This window comes from Gallinula chloropus, assembly GCF_964237585.1.
Source record: "Gallinula chloropus genome assembly, chromosome: 14".
Lineage (NCBI taxonomy): Eukaryota > Metazoa > Chordata > Aves > Gruiformes > Rallidae > Gallinula > Gallinula chloropus.
This window is the reverse complement of record NC_140099.1, coordinates 19,208,022-19,223,166: the sequence shown is the minus strand read 5'-3', so window position 1 is coordinate 19,223,166 and position 15,145 is coordinate 19,208,022. Positions and strand designations below refer to the sequence as shown.

The following is a 15,145-nucleotide window of genomic DNA, read 5'->3' as shown; positions in this document are numbered from 1 at the left end:
TGACTCCAACCTCTTCCATGCCCTCTCCTGGCTCAGGAGCAGAGAGGAGGCTCTGACTGCCACACACAGGTATGTCCTGCCCAAAGGCTGCAGAGGCTCAGGACCTCTTTTTTGGGATCAGTTGCAAGTTCCTCCCACATCATGAAGCACCACACCTCCCAACAAGCAAGGAGGTGTAAGGCTTGAGGTGCAGCTCTGTGCTTCAGCTGCACTGTAACATCACCACATTCTACACCAGTAAGAGCAGAGGTTGCCAATGTCACACCCAGGCAAGCCTGGGGTTACCAGCAACCAGCAGATTGCTTGGCTGTTCACCTAACAACTACATGAAGGGAACCACTGCCCTGGTCCCAAACCTGGAGACTCAGTCACATCACATACACACATATCAGCACTCCAGGCTACCTGGTTCTGCGAGGGTAAGCTGAGGAGGACAGGCCAGGCTGCCTTAGGCACGTCCCCAGGGCAGCACCCACCACGCCAGCAGGAGCTCCGCAGGGCCCGTTGCCATTTAGACCCGTCACACGAAGCAAAACCCAAACACACACCAGTCGGGCGGGGAGAACGTTTATTAAGTATGGCTGTACCAAGACGCTGGAGATGTGTCAGGGAGGCCCAGGGAAGCCCCGGGAACGTCCTGGCGGCGGCCTCATCCTCCCGGCGCTCAGTCCAGCTGCAAGAGAGGGAGGAAAGAAGTAAGAGAAGGCGGCAGGAAGCCCCACGCCCGCCGCTCCCGCCCGGCCGCGGCGCTTGCCTTGACGAAGCCGATGTCCTTGGCGTACTGGCGGAAGCACTGCCGGCACATGTTCAGCCCGTACTTGCGGATGAGGCCGTGGCGGTTGGAGCACACGCGGCTGTGAGGGGAGAACAGAGAGAGAGAGAGAGAGAGGCGGGTCAGGGCGGGTCAGGGCGGGTAGGGGGGCAGGAGGGGCGCGGGGAGGCGGCTGCCGCGGCCCAGGGCAGCCGGCCGGCCCCCGTGGCGCGCACTGACCAGGAGCGGGAGCCCTGGCCGAACTTCCTGGGGTGGCTCCAGTAGAGCTGCTGGTGCCCCATGCTGCCTGCTGCGCGCCTGGCGGGGAGAGGAAGATGGCGCCCGGCGCCTGCGCTAATCAACCCCGCGCCGCATCCCGGCCTGCACCGCGGCACGGCGCATGCGCGGGGAGGGGGAGGGAGGGGAAGGCGCACTCCCCCCTCTCCTCCCTCCCTCCTCTTCTCGCTCCCCCCTCCCATCCGCGGCGTGACGTCAGCGCGGGGGCAGCACTAGGGGCGGCGGCGCGAGGTAGCGGGCGCCGGGCGCGGTGGCTCGCGCCTGTAGTCCCAGCTACTCGGGAGGCCGAGCCCGCCGGATCGCTTGAGCCCAGGAGTTCTGGGCTGCAGTGCGCTATGCCGAGCGGGCGTCCGCGCTAAGGCCGGCATCAATATGGTGAGCCCCGGGGAGCCGGGGGACACCAGGTTGACTAAGGAGGGGTGAACCGGCCCAGGTCGGAGACGGAGCAGGTCAAAGCTCCCGTGCCGGTCAGTAGCGGGATCGCGCCTGTGAATAGCCACTGCAGCGTAGCCTGGGCAACACAGAGAGACGCGGGCTCCTTTTGCTGGCCCCGCGACCGCCAAGACCGCGCCTTTTGCCCCCTCCACCGACCCCCGACCCGCCGCCGCAGCGACTCCTGCCGGCCAGCGCCTGAGGCCACCGCGGACAGCGCCTCACGCCGCCGCAGCGCCTCCTGCCGGCTGCCGCCGGCGCGCGGCCACTCTGCGCATGCTCCGCTTGCCGGGCGCTGCCGGCGGCAGCGCGGGGACTGAGCCCGGCCCGGGGAAACGGCTCCGGAACACGGTAAACGCGGCGCCCCTGAGCGTCCCGTCAGCTGTTTCCTTATCACAGAATCACAGGGGTCGGGAGGGACCCCCAGAGACCACCCCTAGCAGGGTCCCTAGGACAGGGCACACAGGGCGCTGTCCAGACGGGGCTGGAATCTCTCCAGAGAAGGAGACTCCACACCCCCTGGGCAGCCTGGCCCAGGGCTCCCTCACCCTCACTGGCAAGAAGTTCTTCCCCACATTGGGGGGGAACTCCCTGGGCTCCAACTTGAGCCCATCGCCCCTTGTCCTGTCCCCACAGACACTGAGCAGAGGCTGCCCATGTCCCCCTGTGTCCCACCCTTCAGATATTGAGACCCATTGATCAGATCCCCTCTCAGGCTTCTCCTCTCCAGGCTGAACAGCCCCAGCTCACTCAGCCTTTTCCCTCCTGATTTTATGGGGTTGTTTTCCTTCTTAGCCTGGGGGGGGGGGGTCATTCCTCCCACCCCTCCCTGCTGCACCGTGGGGTCCCACCCACAGCAGACAGTCCTTCAAGAACTTCTCCACCATGAGTCTTCCCCATGGGGCTTCTGTTGCTCACCAGCTGACTCAGTGTGGGTCACTTCTGTGGGGTGCTGACCTTCGGGCCCACACTGCTCCAGCCTGGTGCCCCACAGAGTCACAAGCGAGCCCATCACCGAGGTGATGCTCTGCCACTGGCAGTCGCTTCTGCTGTCACCACACCAGGGAGAAGCTCAGAGGGAGCGCTGGTACCTTTGCAAACATGCAAAGAAGGGGTTGTGGTAAAACGTTTACTCTCTGCTTTGTACCACAAGTGTAGCAGCTGCCCAAAAGGCATGCCTGTGGTGCTGGGGCTGCAGCACCGGGCTGCCCATCCCAGTGAGCAGCCACGTCCTGCATGCAAGGCCAGGAACCCTGTGTCCCCTGACGTGTTCCTCATACCCTGCCCAGGGCACCTCGCTGCTGCCAGCACAGGCTGTAAGCCACACCTGCTGTCAACTCCCCGGCACGGAGCCCAGGGGCTTCAGGCACCAGCATACCCACAGGGCGCTCCCCCAGGTCCCCTCACACCCACCATCCCCTTGGCTCTCCTGTGTCCCACTCAGTTCCTGCCATGTCTCCCCACAGCCACTGTCCCCATGGCTCTCCTGTGTCCCCTCACACCCACAGTTCCCTCCATGTTCTTTCACACCCGCTGTCCCCTCAGCTCCCTTCGCACCCCTCATGCCCTCCACTCCCTCATATCCCCTCACACATGCCATGCCTTACACTCCCCCATGTCCCTGTTCCCCTCCGCTCCCCAGCTCGCCTCACACCCACCGTCCCCTTGGCATTCCTTGTGTCCCCTCACGCCCATCATCCCCTCAGTTCCCGCCATGTCCCCTCACACCCGTCACCCACTCGCTCCCGTGTCCCCTCACACCCGCTGTCACCTGAGCTCCCCCCACGTCCCCTGAGCTCCCCCCATGTCCCCTCACACCCGCTGTCCCCTCAGCTCCCCTCACGTCCCCTCACACCCGCCATCCCCTCAGCTCATCTGTCCCCTCACACCCATCATCCCCTCTGTTCCCTCCATATCCACTCAGGCCCGTCACCTACTCGCTCCCCTGTGTCCCCTCACAGCCACTGTCCCCTCAGCTCCCCCCATGTCCCCTCAGCTCCCCCATGTTCCCTCACACCCGCTGTCCCCTCAGCTCCCCCCACGTCCCCTCAGCTCCCCCCATGTCCCCTCAGCTCCCCCATGTTCCCTCACACCCGCTGTCCCCTCAGCTCCCCCCACATCCCCTCAGCTCCCCCCACGTCCCCTCACACCCGCTGTCCCCTCAGCTCCCCCCATGTCCCCTCAGCTCCCCCATGTCCCCTCACACCCGCTGTCCCCTCAGCTCCCCCCACGTCCCCTCACAGCCGCCATCCTCTCCCACCCGCCGCCGCCCCCGACCCTTCCCGCCGCGCCTCTTCCTGCAGAGGGCGGTGGCGCAGAGCCCCGCTCTGAGGGCCCTTCTCTCGGGCTGCCCGCGGCTGCCGGTACCGCCGCCCTCCCTTCCCGCCCTGCGAGGCCCATCGCCGGGGGACTCCTCGGCCTCTTGCCGAGGAGCGGGCGGTGGCGGCGGGCGGGCGGCGGGGCTCAGGGGGCAGCCAGGCGGCGCGGCGGGCGCTTGTGCGCGGCCAGCGCGGGAGGCCCCCGGCGCCGCCCGCCCGCCGCTGCGCGGGGCCGGCGGAGGCGATGCGGCTGCAGTGCGAGGTGGAGGTGGTCAGCCGGCTCCTGCCCACCTGCGGGCTGCGGGGCCGCGGCCGCGCTACCCGGGCGCTGCTCTCGCTCGGCCGCCCGCCCGGACGGGCGCGGGGCGGCGGTGTGTACCTCATGGTGTGCACGGCGCGGGACCGGGCCGGTGCTCGCTACAAGGTGGGGGCGGCGGCGCCCGGGGGGGCTGAGGGGAGAGGAGGGGGGTCTGGGGGGGGTGGCTGAGGGGAGAGCAGGGGGACTGAGGGGGGGGCTGAGGGGACAGGAGGGGGGGGGCTGAGGGGAGAGGAGGAGGGGGGGCTGAGGGGAGAGGAGGAGGAGAGGGGGCTGAGGGGGGGGGGGGGCTGAGGGGAGAGGAGGAGGGGGGGCTGAGGGGAGGAGGGGCTGAGGGGAGAGGAGGGGGGCTGGGGGGGCGCTGAGGGAAGAGCAGGGGGACTGAGGGGGGGGCTGAGGGGACAGGAGGGGGGGGGCTGAGGGGAGAGGAGGAGGAGAGGGGGCTGAGGGGAGGGGGGGGCTGAGGGGAGAGGAGGAGGGGGGGGGAAGAGGGGAGGGGGGGGAAGAGGGGAGAGGAGGGGGGCTGGAGGGGGGGGCTGAGGGGAGAGGAGGGGGGCTGGAGGGGGGGGCTGAGGGGAGAGGAGGGGGGCAGGGGGGAGAGAAGGGCGGCCTGAGGGGAGGGCTGAGGGGAGAGGAGGAGGGGGGGACAAGGGGAGAGGGGATGAGGGGATGGGAGAGGATGGGGAGGATGAGGGGAGAGGAGGGGAGAGGACAGGGAGGGATGAGGGGAGACGAGAAGGGGATGGGGGTGGATGAGGGGAGAGGATGGGGAGGGATGAGGGGAAAGGAGCGGGGGATGAGGGGAGAGGAGGAGGTGGGTAATGAGGGGAGAGGAGTGGAGAGCAGGAAGGGGGGGGGATGAGGGGAGAGAAGGGGTGAGGGTGAGGGGTGGGGAGGGCCTGGGGCGGGTGCCCTGATCCCGCCGCGGCTGCTGAGCGTCCCCCCTGTTCCCCCGCAGGTGCAGGAGAACATCGAGCGGTTCTTCACCCGGTTCGTGGAGGAGGGCAAGGCCACCGTGCGCCTCCGGGAGCCGGCCGTGGACGTCTGCCTCAGCAAGGTGTGTGCGAGGGCCGGGCTGCCGGCAAGGGATGGGTGTCCTGCCCAAAACCAGGCCAGGCTGGACGGGGCCCGGGGCAGCCTTGTGTAGCTCCAGGCCTGGAGGTTGGTGTCCCTGCCTGTGGCAGGGGGTTGGAGCTCTGTGACCCTTGGGGTCCTTTCCAACCCAGACCAGGCTGGGATTCTGTGATTCACTCTATGAAACCCAGCAGGAGTGTGGGGGTGGCTGGCCAGGGCCAGGGCTAGCTTCCTGGGGGGTTCATGTAGCTCTGAAACAAGAGGCTTGTGAGGCATCAACTCAGATAAACCTCTTTTCCCAACGTCTTTTTTACAGTTGAGACTTGAGGCTTGTGTCCATAATTGCACCTCAAGCACTTCCAGCCAATACCTCCAAATTTAGCTACTCTCTGCCCTTAGAAACATAACAAACCTGCCTGCAGCCAGGAGGAGTCCTGGAGCTAAAGGTTTTGAGTAGAATGACTGAGATAACAAACGCTGGTGGCCTTGGACACCAGAGGGTTTTCCTCATCTCTGGAGGATATCACAGCAGGAGCAAGGAGAGGGGAGAGTCCACGGGGTGATTAAGGGGACCAGTCATTAGGTTGGTTTATTGTTTTTATATCACATCAGCATCCAGAAGTTTCCAAGACCTTTGCTCTCTTGTGATAGGTGCTTATTATGCAAGCTGCTTCTGGATGCTCTAGAATTTGATTAAAAACAAACACATCCATGAGCAGAATTGTCTGTTCAGGTGCAGAGATGGGTGTCACCAGCCTGGGGCGAGTTGCAGCTGGGCACAGGGTGCAAACCTCTCCACTCAGACCATGCCAAAGCTCCCAGTTTGTTCCTTTCTGCAGTGAGAGATGACTTCCACTTTGTATGGCTGCATCCTGCTTTTCCTTTTAGGGTTTACTTTGTAGGGTAAAGCCTGTGAGCTGAGCCTGAGGGGAGGCTTGCTGCAGGATTTAGGAGAGAAGGGCTTGGTTACCCTCCTCTTCATAACAGTTCATTGTATCAGCACAGCAAATGTGTCACAGCTTTCTTGACCTTTATTTATAACACAGGTCATCTGATGCTCCATCAAGTTAACTCTCTGTCCTTCTATCCCACCCAAAGCAGAATCAATCTGCTGTTTATGGAAGGACCACAAACAATTATCCTCTTGTCTGATGCTGCCACAACCAAGGAGAGCTGTCCCTGCGACCGGAAGCACTCCCTTAACCCACCTCGAGGCTTTTCACCCCCCTCTACGTCAAATCTGACCTCATCTCCTGTCCTTCACCTTCCTCACAACTTTGAGCTCTCTGATTTCCCCATGTGGGTAGTTACAAACTGTCCCTTTATCAGGCTGCAGGCTGAGCAGATCACAGTGCATTTGGTTGTGGGGTGGGTTTTTTTTTTCCCCCTGTACTTTATTTTCAGCTGTGAATTCCATTCTTATTCCTTTGTTCCTTGAGCAGAGAAACAGGAGGGGAATCAGCTTGTTAAAGGGCAGAGACTGGCAGGACAAGGGGGATGGAGTGAAGCTGTAGGAGGGAAGGGTGAGAGGAGATATTAGGGGGAAGTTCTTTGCAGAGAGAGTGGTGAGGGGCTGGAAGGGGCTGCCCGGAGAGGGGGTGGGTGCCCCATCCTTGGGGGTGTTCAAGGCCAGGTTGGCTGGGGCCCTGGGCAACCTTGTGTAGCTCCAGGCCTGGAGGTTGGTGTCCCTGCCTGTGGCAGGGGGTTGGAGCTCTGTGATCCTTGAGGTCCCTTCCAACCCAGCCCAGTCTGGGATTCCTTCCCTGAGTACTGCAGCAGGGTTGGTTTGATCTAGATGGTTCAGAGAGGTTGTAACTCACTCAAGCTGGGTGCTGTTTGTTCTTCACTACCACGCACAGTGTGTCACCCTGTGAGTCCTGTCCCTGCTGAGTTAGTGTACAGAACAGGTCAGAAAGCACTGGCACAAATGAGCACAGGGATAAGGCACTTGTAACTGTGTTTCCCTGCAGGCAAATGCCAGCAATCTGAAGAGTTTCCTCTCAGCAGTGAGACTGGCTCACCAAGGCACCGACGTGGAAGCTCTCCCGCTCTCAGCCCTGGTACCAGCCAAGACCTCGGAGGTCGAGAAGCCCAAGTCAAAAATGATCATAACTTCAAGAAGGGACTACCCTCTGACCAAAAACTTCCCTCACTCCCTCGAGCACCTCCAGGCCTCCTACTGCAAGCTGGCTCGGGTGGACAGCCGGGTGCTGTGCCTGAGGAAGCTCCGGAAGCTGGACCTGAGTCATAACCACATCAAGCAGCTGCCGGCGACCATCGGCGAGCTGGTGTGTCTCCAGGAGCTCAACCTGCACGACAATCACCTGGAGTCCTTCAGCGGGGCCCTGTGCAGCTCCACCCTGCAGAAATCCCTCCAGTTCCTGGACCTCAGCCAAAACAAAATCAAAGCCCTTCCCATTCAGTTCTGCCAGCTGAGAGAACTGGTTAACTTAAAGCTTGATGACAATGAGTTGATTAGGCTGCCCTTCAAGATCGGCCAGTTGGAGCATCTGCGCTTTCTGTCAGCAGCTCGAAACAAGCTCCCTTTCCTGCCCAGTGATTTTAGGAGACTCTGCCTTGAGAACTTGGATCTCTTTGGAAATCCTTTTGAACAGCCTAACCCCCTTGTTCCCAGCATACAGCTGAAAATACCATTGACTTTGTTAGAGTGTGCTGCAAGAGCGACCATCAATTACAGGTAAGAGCAGCACCATGGCTACATACACCCCAAATCTGCTTCAAACCTGGCAAACCTAAACTTCCCCCACTTGGTTTGTTGGGTTTTTGTCTCCTTTTAGTGGCTATTGCTCTTCCCTTGTTAAAAATCCTATGGTTAAGAGCTGCTTTGAGTTGTTCCCCTTGTAAAATCACCCCTTTGTTCAAGGCCAGGTTGGCTGGGGCCCTGGGCAACCTTGTGTAGCTCCAGGCCTGGAGGTTGGTGTCCCTGCCTGTGGCAGGGGGTTGGAGCTCTGTGGTCCTTGGGGTCCCTCCCAACCCAGACCAGTCTGGGATTCTATGAAAGGAGGGCACAGGAAGCTGGGGCCTTGGAAGCATTTAGAGAAAGCTACAGATTGAGATGTTTTTATCCATGAAATGGGGACACCATAACAGAATATTCTTGCCTGGTGGCAGCAAAAGAGAGTCAGTTCTACACCCTGATGAGCCACCACTGGTGGTTTGTGCTGAGGGGCTTTTGTGACAGTGGGTTTCCTGACAGGGGCTGTGTTCTGGGTTGGGCTCTGGCTTGGGAATTGCTTTCCAGCGTGGTTGCCCTTCATCCTGTTGCTCACACTGAAGTGCTAAAACCACATGTAACACCCATCAGCCCATCGCTGCCCCTTCCCACCTGAGAACAGCCTGTTGGCAGGTGCTTAAATTCTACCCTACAGCTCCTAGTCACAGACAGGGATTGCTCTGCCTCTGCTTCAGGTGGGACCTTGCCCAAACTGAGGTACCTCAGAGGTACCATGAGGTGAGGTGGCTTCTCAGAGGGTGAGTGTCACTGCAGAGTGGGTGTTGCCTCCTCCCTGCTTCTCAGGTTCTCCTTGGGCTCCTAATTTCCTTTGGTGTTGGAGTGAGCATGGTCTGTCTTACGTGGAGGAGCCCAGTTCTGTGGTGGTTTTACAATAATTACTCTTTCACCTCATGAACATCATCCTTCTCCCATCCCTCTGATCCTTCCATACCCACTGCTGCTACTCCCACACCCCTGTTCTGGGGAAAAAGGGAGCCAGAAGGTGGGAAAGAGTCCCCAGGAACAGAAAGGGAGGTGAGGGACAGACCTGAGACATTGCTAATCTACATTCTGTGCCCGTTCCTGCCTCAGGGGTGGGGAGTGCCCCATAAACCTGGGTTAATTGCTCACAAGTCCCTGCTCAAGGTGTCCACAGGCATGCAGGGCACGCCCTGGCAATGAGCTGAGCAACCAAATGTTCTGCTTCAAACCTTACCAGCTCCTGACTGACCTCACTTGACTTTACTGCAGTCGTTCACCTCCACGTGTCTCCCAGCTTTACATAAATCACAGTGATTTTGATGTTATTGTGGTTTGTTCTTGGGGTTTTTCTTTTTCCCCAGGGAATGTCATCCTTCAGTGCTGGTCAGGTTTTGGTGCTCAGTTACATCACTGGAGCACCTACAGATACCTGGTTGTTTAAAGGCTGAGTGAGCTGGGGCTGTTCAGCCTGGAGAGAAGCAGCCTGAGAGGGGATCTGATCAATGGGGATCAATAGCTGAAGGGTGGGACACAGGGGGACATGGGCAGCCTCTGCTCAGTGTCTGTGGGGACAGGACAAGGGGCGATGGGCTCAAGTTGGAGCACAGGGAGTTCCCCCCAATCTGGGGAAGAGCTTCTTCCCAGTGAGGGTGAGGGAGCCCTGGGACAGGCTGCCCAGGGGGTGTGGAGTCTCCTTCTCTGGAGAGATTCCAGCCCCGTCTGGACACCGCCCTGTGTGCCCTGTCCTAGGGACCCTGCTTTGGCAGGGGGTTGGACCCCATGGGCTCTGGGGGTCCCTTCCAACCCCTACAGCTCTGTGAGTCTGTGAACCCACCTCTGGTCCCCATGCAGGAGGCTTTTCTTCTTTAGAAAAGGCATCAGACAGAACAAAAAAGGCTGGAGACCTGGAGTCCCCCCACCCACAGGTCTGTGATTGTTGGAGACAGTGTTGGTCAGGGGGGTCCTGGTTATCATAGATGGAAGGGGGGAAGAAAGGTAACAGGTGGGCAACAGACCTTCTGTCTGACCTTGGCTGGAGGTGAGAAGAACTGTGAGGAACAGGAGTGATGACAGGCTGTAAAAACCTTAAGAAAGGCAAAAAAAACCCAAAGGAAGGAAGATGTAAAAGCAAATACTTATAAATCACTCTTCACAGTGGCACACTGGGCAGGTTCCAGAGCTGTAATTATGCTTCTCCTGGCCGGAAGAAAGGATGTCCTGGAACTGAGGGGGTGGGAAGACAAAACCCCACAGGACTCAGCTATGAGAATGATGGCATGGAGAAAGAATCAGGAGTAGTCTGTGGGTGTAGTGGGGCTGTGAGTCACCCACACCATCCCCTGAGGCTGGAGGGGCAGCTGGGCAGGGCGATATCCAGGCTTTGATGTTCCCTCCCCAGAGTACTTCAGGGGAAACTCTTTTGTTTGGCTCCCCGAGCACGATGCTGCTCCGCTGGGACTTTAACGAGCGGCAGTTCTCGTTCCTGTCCCTGGATGTCGTTAGTGAGGTGAAGGATGAGAAGAGCCGTGTGTCACAGGAAGCTGGATTTACTGCCGGCAGTGCCCCTGCTGAAAGAGGCTCTTTTTCCGTCCTGCTTCCTTCTTGCACCACCACCACTTCCTCGTGTTACAGTGAGGAGTAAACTGGGGGGGTTTTGCCAGCCCAGGATGAAATAGGCTGATCTTCCCAGCTGATGTGAGGGAACGTGCCCAGTTGTCTGTGGCTGAGACCAACGGGATGAGGTTTAACAAGGCCAAGTGCAGAGAGCTGCACATGGGACAGAACAACCCCCTGCAGCACTATGGGTTGGGGGAGACTGGCTGGGGAGCTGTCAGGCAGAGAAGGACCTGGGGGTGTTGGGTGGCTGCAGGCTGAACACGAGCCAGCAGTGTGCCCAGGGGGGCAGGAAAGCCAATGGCATCCTGGCTTGTGTCAGACACAGTGTGGCCAGTAGGTCTGGGGAGGGGATTGTGCCCCTGGACTGGGCACTGGGGAGGCTGCACCTCGAGTGCTGGGTCCAGTTCTGGGCCCCTCACCATCAGAAGGACATTGAGGTCCTGGAGCAAGTCCAGAGAAGGGCAACCAGGCTGGGGAAGGGGCTGGAGGGCAAATCCTCTGAGGAGCAGCTGAGGGAGCTGGGGATGTTCAGCCTGGAGAAGAGGAGGCTGAGGGGAGACCTTCTCCCCACCTCCCCTGCCCTGCCAGGAGGGTGCAGAGAGGTGGGCGATGGTCTCTGCAGCCAGGGGACAGGAGCTGGGACAAGGGGCAATGGGCTCAAGCTGCCCCAGGGCAGGGTCAGCTCAGCTGGGAGGGAAAAGTTCTTCCCTGGCAGAGTTGTCAGGGCCTGGCACAGGCTGCCCAGGGAGGGGGCTGAGTCCCCAGCCCTGGGTGTGTTTAACAGAGGGGGGATGAGGTTGCTCAGGGATCTGGGTCAGCACAGGACAGGGACAGTTGGACTTGATGAGCTTAAAGGGCTTTTCCAGCCTGGTGATTCTGTGATTACTCCTAATTTTATTCTTAATTCTCTTCATTCCCCACCACTGCAGCACAGGCTGTGTGAACTCCCTGGTTCTTGCTGCAGTGTCCCCTGGAGCTCAGGTCCCTGGTGCTCTGGGGTCTGTAACGTAGCAGCACGTTTTTAGTGACTGCTTTGGAAAGCAGTGCTTAATTCTGATCCATTCCTATTATTGCAAGTGGGAACATTCCCAGTTTGCCTTGGCTTTGCTCTGGGAACCCACTGGTGTGTGTGTGTGTGTGTGGTGTGTCACCACGCCTGAGTGACATGGGTTAACTTTGTAGTGAACTCACACTCATTCCTCTTGTTCAACAGAATCCCTTATGGCTGTCACCTCCTTCCTTCTCACCTGTGTGAAGATCTGGAAGTGGCTAAAACCTGCCAGTGTGGAAGTGCCTGTCTGAGCAGCTTCATCCAGATCACAGTGACCATGAATCTGCACCACGTGGCTCACACCGTGGTGCTCGTGGACAACATGGGAGGTACAGAAGCCCCTGTCATCAGCTACTTCTGCTCCCTAGACTGCTACTCCCAGTTCCTGGACAGGTACCTGCAGAGTAATGGGTGACTTACCAGGTGCAGAAGCTCTGCCTGGAGTTCTGCCCAACAGTGGGAAGAGCCTGAAGTAGTTTTGTGCCTGTAACCCACCCGTGCTGTGCTGGGGTGTTGCTGTGGGCAGCAGGAGTTGGTCTTGCAGTGAGGGGGCACCCTCAGCCCAGCCTGGTGGTGTGACTGTTCCTCCATGACTAGAACCTCCCTGGTTGGAATAAAAAGTGATGATTAGTTCTAACAGATCCCCCTTAGGATGTACTTTGCTTTCTTTCTCCTATCACCATGACTTTGTTTGGAGTATCCTGAGAGTTCTCTCTGTTTTGTGGAGTAAGTGGTTTCTTTGTGCTAGGAGGGGGGTGAACTGAGATCAAGCTGCCCTGAACTCTGGCCCTGAACTCTGGCCCTGAACTCTGCCTGCAGAAGGTGACTCTCTTGATGTCATCACTGGACTGCCCCTGTGTACCCAGCTTGTTTACTGGTACCAGGCTGCTGTGAGGAGAAACCACTGGTGTGAGCAGTTCCAACCCAGCTGTGTAATTCCAGGTGCTTCTTTTTTAACAGGTTCTGTTGTGGCATTCCCACTTCACCCAGGGACCAGCACTGCTGGCTTTTCCCACAGCAGCTGGGTTTGTTTTCTCTTTGCTACACAACAACCCTCTTTTTCTAAACCCATGACCTGAACTTTATTTTTTAACTCTCACATTTCATCCTTCTTAAATTGTGTCAAGTTATTAAATTTTCAAACCCTTTTATGTGAATTGTGTGTTCTCTGATGAGCTTTGCATCCAGTCTGTTCTAGGGATTAGCTCCTGGTCTTTTTCCCAGTGAAGGGAGTATCCACAGACCCTTATTTTGTGTCTTGTGGCTGGGGTATTGAAACTGTGTGACACACAAGTCCCTTGAGAAGCCTTTAGGCCCTGGGAGGTGTGATGGCTTGGAGGGAGCATGGTACACTGTAACTTGTCAACTGCCCAGGAGGGAATCACATGTTTTGTGTCTCTTTGGGTCACAGAGGATCAATTTTGTGTAGTTTGAACAGGAAAACCAGTCAGTCTGTAGTTAGGGAGTGCAGAGCTGAGCTCAGCTGGGCTTCAGGGGACAGCTGGACACGCTGCCTCAGTGTGTTTAACAGAGGGGAGATGAGGTGCTCAGGGATCTGGTTTAGCACAGGACTTGGTTGGAGTCGATGATCTCAAAGGGCTTTTCCAGCCCTGTGATCCTGGGATTCCCCAGCCATTGCTGCAGTAGCACCAGAGCAGCATCCAGCCCTGCTGTGATCCCAGCACGACCTCCCTGTCTCCACAGAGCAGGACAAATGCCCAGAGACCCCTTCTAACCTCCCTGCTGTCCCCCCTTCCCTCAAAAGGTGAAGACAAGGGAAGTCTCATGCAGCCAAGCAGAGGGGTCAGAGGGCTGTACACCATCCCCAGGTTGCCTCAGGAATCTGTTCCAGCCCACTTCACTCTCTCAGTGCCTGCACAAACCCGCTCCCTCCGCGCTGCAGAGCTGTTGCCTCAGTAGGGTGAAGCCCTCTGCCTGCAGCCTCATCCCAGGGGCAGCGAGGTCAGGGCTGGAGTCTCTCCAGCTGCCGAGGGATGAGCAGCCGGGGTGGCGGCTGCACCGCTCCGTGCTGTGCGAGCCGGCGCTGCTGTCAGCCAGCCGGGAGGTGGCGAAGGAGCCGGCAGCCAGCGCCAGGCCTCGGCTCGGGGAGAAACCGCCCCGTCCAGGGGCATCTTCTGCAGCGCTTCGCCTTGCCCGCCAGCAGGGCGGCTGTGGGGCGGCTCGGATCCCCTTCCCCTCGCTCCTCCTCAGCTCGCCGGGGGGCATTTCCTCTTCTCATTTATCACACTTGTAGGCAAACCCACCCTACCTCATCTGTTGCCTTGTGGGGCCGTTTCCCTGGGGTCTGCAGCACGGGGAGCTGGCTGAACCAAAGCGGCTTCGCTGCAGCACCCGGCCCCTCTCCTCTCCAGTGCCTGAAGGTGATTAAAGGAAACCTGCTGAGTTATGCCAACCTCAGCCGTGGTCAGCAAAGGTCAGGCTGAGGAACTGCCCTTAAAACGTGTCCTAAACGTGGCAGTGTGACTGAACAACCCCAGGGCCTTCAGCCTCTCCTCGGGGCCCTTCCCCTCCAGACCCTTCCCCATCCTCACTGCCTCCTCTGGACACTCTCCAATAGTTTTATGTCCCTCTTGTCCTGTGGCACCCCAAACCTGCCCCAGGACTGGAGGTGAGGCCTCCCCACACAGTGTGGAGCAGGACCATCCCTCCCTGGCCCAGCTCAATGCACACAGGACAGGGCTGGCTGGGGGGCACACTGCCAGCTCCTGGGTAACCTGCTGCCCACTGAGACCCCAAAACCCCTCTCGGCACAACCCAAGACCCCCCAAACCCCTCTCAGCATGACCCCCCCCAAACCCCTCTCAGCACAACCCAAGACCCCAAAACCCCTCTCAGCACAACCCAAGCCCCTCTCAGCACAACCCAAGACCCCCAAGCTCCTCACACAGCCCAAACCCCCCTCACAGGGCCCAAGCCCCTCTCAGCATGCCCCAGTTCCCCCAAGCCCCCCCTCACAGGGCCCAAGCCCCCCTCACAGGGCCCAAGCCCCTCTCAGCATGCCCCAATTCCCCCAGGCCCCCCAAACCCCTCTCACACGGCCCAGGCCCCTCTCAGCATGCCCCAAGCCCCCCAAGTCCCCCTCACACGGCCCAGGCCCCCCTCCCTCGCCTGGCCGCAGCCAGGGCGGCCCCTCCCGGCGCAGGATGCGGCACCTGCCCGGCGGAGCCTGGCGCGGTGACCGCCTCCCGGTCCTTCCTTCCCCCTCCGTGGCTCCCCCTCCTCCCCAGCATCCCGGGGGCGGCCCCGGGGCGGGGCGGGGCCGGGCGGGGCGGGGCCGGGCCGGGCCGGGCCGGGCCGGGCCGGGCCGTCCCCCCCCCCTCTCTCCGCCCCCCCACTCTCTCCGCCCCCCTCACCTCTCTCCGCCCCCCTCACCTCTCCCCTCACGGCCGGAAACGCCGCCGAATGACGCCCGTGGCGCCCAATAGCCAGAGAGCGGCCGCTCCGCCGCCGTCCTATGGCGTGCCGCCACGTCACGGCGCGGGGCGGCGGCGGCGCGCGCGCGCTGCCTGCGGGAGCGGCGGCGGCGGCGGCGGCGGCGGGAGGGCGGCCGGGG

The 15,145-nt window shown here is 60.1% G+C and overlaps 2 protein-coding genes across 2 annotated transcripts; one reads left to right on the top strand and one right to left on the bottom strand.

Annotated features, from left to right (window-relative positions):
* Window positions 1-551: 551 nt before the first annotated feature.
* Window positions 552-1,127, bottom strand: RPS29 (ribosomal protein S29). Its single transcript, XM_084270734.1, has 3 exons — window positions 992-1,127; window positions 755-854; window positions 552-673 (listed from the first exon to the last, which is right to left on the bottom strand). The coding sequence occupies exons 1-3, from the start codon at window positions 1,051-1,053 to the stop codon at window positions 665-667; spliced, it is 171 nt and encodes a 56-aa protein (XP_084126860.1). The 5' UTR covers window positions 1,054-1,127; the 3' UTR covers window positions 552-664.
* A 2,911-nt stretch (window positions 1,128-4,038) lies between these two features.
* LRR1 (leucine rich repeat protein 1) lies at window positions 4,039-12,719 on the top strand. Its single transcript, XM_084270382.1, has 4 exons — window positions 4,039-4,222; window positions 5,073-5,171; window positions 7,159-7,886; window positions 11,734-12,719. The coding sequence occupies exons 1-4, from the start codon at window positions 4,043-4,045 to the stop codon at window positions 11,984-11,986; spliced, it is 1,260 nt and encodes a 419-aa protein (XP_084126508.1). The 5' UTR covers window positions 4,039-4,042; the 3' UTR covers window positions 11,987-12,719.
* Window positions 12,720-15,145: the final 2,426 nt, after the last annotated feature.